At 63.2% G+C, this 3,476-nt stretch overlaps 1 protein-coding gene across 1 annotated transcript in view; it reads right to left on the bottom strand.

The window, feature by feature from the left end:
- APBA2 (amyloid beta precursor protein binding family A member 2) overlaps nt 1-3,476 on the bottom strand; it is a 17,595-nt gene that overhangs the window by 11,603 nt on the left and 2,516 nt on the right. The window contains exon 3 of the mRNA XM_015569103.1: nt 53-130. Within this exon, the coding sequence (XP_015424589.1) occupies nt 53-130 (78 nt within the window). The remainder of the gene's footprint in view (nt 1-52; nt 131-3,476) is intronic.

Raw genomic sequence — 3,476 nt, 5'->3', positions numbered from 1 at the left:
CTCTGGCTGGGACAGGGACCCTGGAGAGGTGCGCGCTGCGGACGGGCCCTACCTCGGGGACGTTGTTGTTATCCAGGGGCCCGTTGAGGTCGGAGCGCTGCTGCCTCCGCGGCTCCGCACCATCGCACACCTGGGACGGGGAGAAAGGAACCAAAACCGGAGGTGCAATTGGTACCGCCGTGCACACAGCACGCACATGCAGCACGTGTGCATGTAAACGCCAGGTGCGTGTAGTGTGGACGCATGCAGCACATGTATGTAACGTGTGCGCGCGCACAAACGGCACACACATGCAGTAGGTGTACATGTAAGTTGTGTGGCATGTGTACACAACTGCACCTGTATACAGCATGTGCGCATACAAACCACACACACATGCAGTATGTGCACAGACTCCGTGTGTATGTAGCATGTGTGCATATAAACAGCCCTGTGTGTAGCATGTGTTAGAGACCGCACATGTATGTACTATGTGCCCAATAAATGGCACGCGCCTGCAGCACTGTGCGTACGTGTGCCCTGGGGAGCTGCAGGGCCCCTCCTGCAAGGGGTGCCTGGCCCAGGACCATCCTACGTGGGTCCCACTGGAGCCGGTTTCCTCCTGAGCTCGAAGGTAACTTCCCAGGGCCCTCTGCCTGCCCTTCCCACCTGGCCCAGGTGCGGCCGGCGAGGGTAGGACAGGGCTCCCCGACGCTGGCCGTCCCCTTTAGGGAAAGCAAGTTCAGGACGTGCCCCGGACCCCCTCCGGTCCTGCACCCTGGCTCGGTCAGTCCACACAGACCCTGATGGTGCCGCGCCCTCTTGTTTCTAAGAGATCTACCTCCCGGGGCTGGGTCACGGACGGCTGCCGGGGGCCCTGCTGTCTCACGAGGAGCCAGACAGGCCCAAACGCCTCGAAAACAAACCAACAGCCGCGCCAACAGCCCCTGCTGGACAGACTGTCGGCATCCGCTCCAGGGTCACAGGTTAACGACGCACATGGTAACCTTGAAGGTGACGGTAGCGAGAGGGGCCTGGACAGGTGGTTGGGACTCGTGAGGCGAGGGGGTGGGCCCTGAGGGATCGGGGCCCCAGGAAGTGGCCGCGGAGAGCGCCTCGGAGCCTCCCACACGAGGACACAGCCGGGGCAGCCATCGCGCACCAGGTCCTCACGGACACGGGGCCTGCCTGCACCGGGACCTGGGACGTCCAGCCTCCAGAAGTGAACTGAACGCTGTGGCTTGTCAGCTGCCCCCTCTGCGGTGCAGCAGCCTGAACGGACTAAGAGCCCACCCTCCTGGGAGGGTCCCCGGCGGAGGGAGGGCCAGGGATGGAGAGAGAGAATCGCCCCAGGACACGGTTACCCCGGGGAAGGGCGACCCCGGGCCTGCCGCCGCCTGGCACTGGTGCCCGTGGCAAATGGGAAAGGCGTCCCCTCTAGGGCAGTACAAGGTCGCAGGGCCACGTATGACCCCCCCCAAACGTCCATAGCCGCCCGCACGCCCTCCCTCCGAGTCCGCATTTTCTCCAACTGCCTCCCGACCGCTTGTCGCCATGACAACCACAGCTGCGACCGAAGAAGCAGGGTTGCTTGCAAAGAGGCAGCCAGGAGCCTGTGCTGCTTCTCAGGAGATCCCATCTGCTCTCCCGCTCCCACCTCCGGGGGGCGGCTTGGCAGCCTGGGGCAGCGACCAGAGTGGACACGGTGGGCCCAGGCTGCTGGCGTCTTGGATGAAGATGCCCTTTAAACCCTGCTGCTTCCCCAGACACAGCAGCCGGCGCCTCCACCAACGGTGCTGCGGCTCCGTGGCTGACACCATCCCCTGCACCAGGAGGTCAGGGTTGGCTTCCCCGTCAGGGCACAGGCCTGGGGTGCGGGCTCGATCCCCAGTGTGGGGCGTGCAGGAGGCAGCCGGTCCATGCTTCTCTCTCATCATTGATGTCTCTCTCTCTCCCTCTCCCTTCTCTCTGGAATCAATAATTAACACACACACACGTATTTTTAAAAAATATAAAAACAAGAGGCCGGCCAGGGGTCCTCTGGTCCTTGCAGCCCACAGGGAAGGCAGGGCCCCGCCCCGTCTGACTTCAGCACCTCCAGCTGGAGCCGCATCGGCCACCCCCCAGCGCAGAGGGCAGTGAAACAGGAAGTGCCATGTGCTAATGCGGCGGCCCCCTCCCAGGGCCCCCATGGAGCTCTGAAAACAGAATGAGACCATGTGGCCGGGACCGGTCCCTCCTCCCCCCTCCAGGACCAGGGCCAGCTGCTCAGGGCAGACGCGTGCCTGTCACAGCATCTCCTCCCCTGAAGACGCCGCTCCAATCCACAACGGGCTCCAGTGGTGAGAGGAGAGCCAGTCTTTAGTGTCGATGCTGATTCCGTCGCCTGATTCCACCGACAACATGCACGGTCGCCCCAGCGCACGGTCGCCCCCAGCGCTGTGCGTAAAACATAGCGACCAGCACACGCCCTCTGGCGCTCACACCCTCACAGTACAGGCCTCCGCCTCCCAGCTCCTCCTGAGTGACAGGCGTGTCAGTGCTCACGGCAGCAGCTCGGCCCATCGGCCCTCACCCGTGACTCCGTGTCAGAGACCCCCCACCCCCGGTAGAGGTGTGATCCGTGAGGTGACAGCCTTCTCCAGAAATCCTTCCACGTTCCCAGTTTCCAAAGGCGTCCGTCACTGCTACTCATCTTCTTCTCCCACAAAGACGCCCTCCTTCCTCCCGCTCTGGGATGGGGGAGGTGAGAGGGGGGAGGTCAGCTGGGACCCTCTGGGTGAGGATGCTCCCCGGGACCCAGCCAAGGGCGGCTCAGGACCCCGGACAGCTCCCGCCCAGCGGTGCTCCCTGACCCCGAGGTGGCTCAGAAAACAGGGTGAAGAGCTGCGCCCCGGAGCCTCGGTGCAGAGCCCATGGGGCGGGGGGCGGGGGGCGGGCCTCCGTGATCGTGCTGGCGAGGAAGAAAGAAGAGAAAACGACAACACTGTTCTTTTCTTTCCTTCCTCTCTCCACTCGGGTCACTGAGATACTCATCTGCAGGACGGGCGGCAGGCAGAGAATTTCCTCTCCTCACAGCGACCCCCCGGGCGATGGACCTCAGGGCTGGCCTGGGTTTACAGACCTGCGGCGAGAGCCACGGGGAAGCGGCCAGCGGGTCTGCCTTTTGTCTTTTTTCTCATATATTTTTACTGACTGCAGAGAGGAAGGGCGAGGCAAAGAGAGAGACATCGATGATGAGAGGGAATCGTGGATCGGCTGCCTCCTGCACGCCCCACACTGGGGATGGAGCCCACAACCCGGGCCTGTGCCCTGACTGGGAACTGAACCGTGACCTCCTGGTTCATAGGTTGATGCTCAACCACTGAGCTACACCTGCCGGGCCAGCAGGTCTGTCTTTATATCTCTGGGGGGCCCTCCCCGCACCCCCGTCCCCCACATCCAGGTACGACACGGAACAGCCCACACTAAGACCGACACGCCGTCGATCTGAAGCC

The sequence above is a fragment of the Myotis davidii genome, unplaced genomic scaffold (assembly GCF_000327345.1).
Source record: "Myotis davidii unplaced genomic scaffold, ASM32734v1 scaffold164, whole genome shotgun sequence".
Taxonomy (NCBI): domain Eukaryota; kingdom Metazoa; phylum Chordata; class Mammalia; order Chiroptera; family Vespertilionidae; genus Myotis; species Myotis davidii.
Note: the sequence above shows the minus strand (reverse complement) of the source record. Positions and strands in the feature narration are given on the sequence as shown.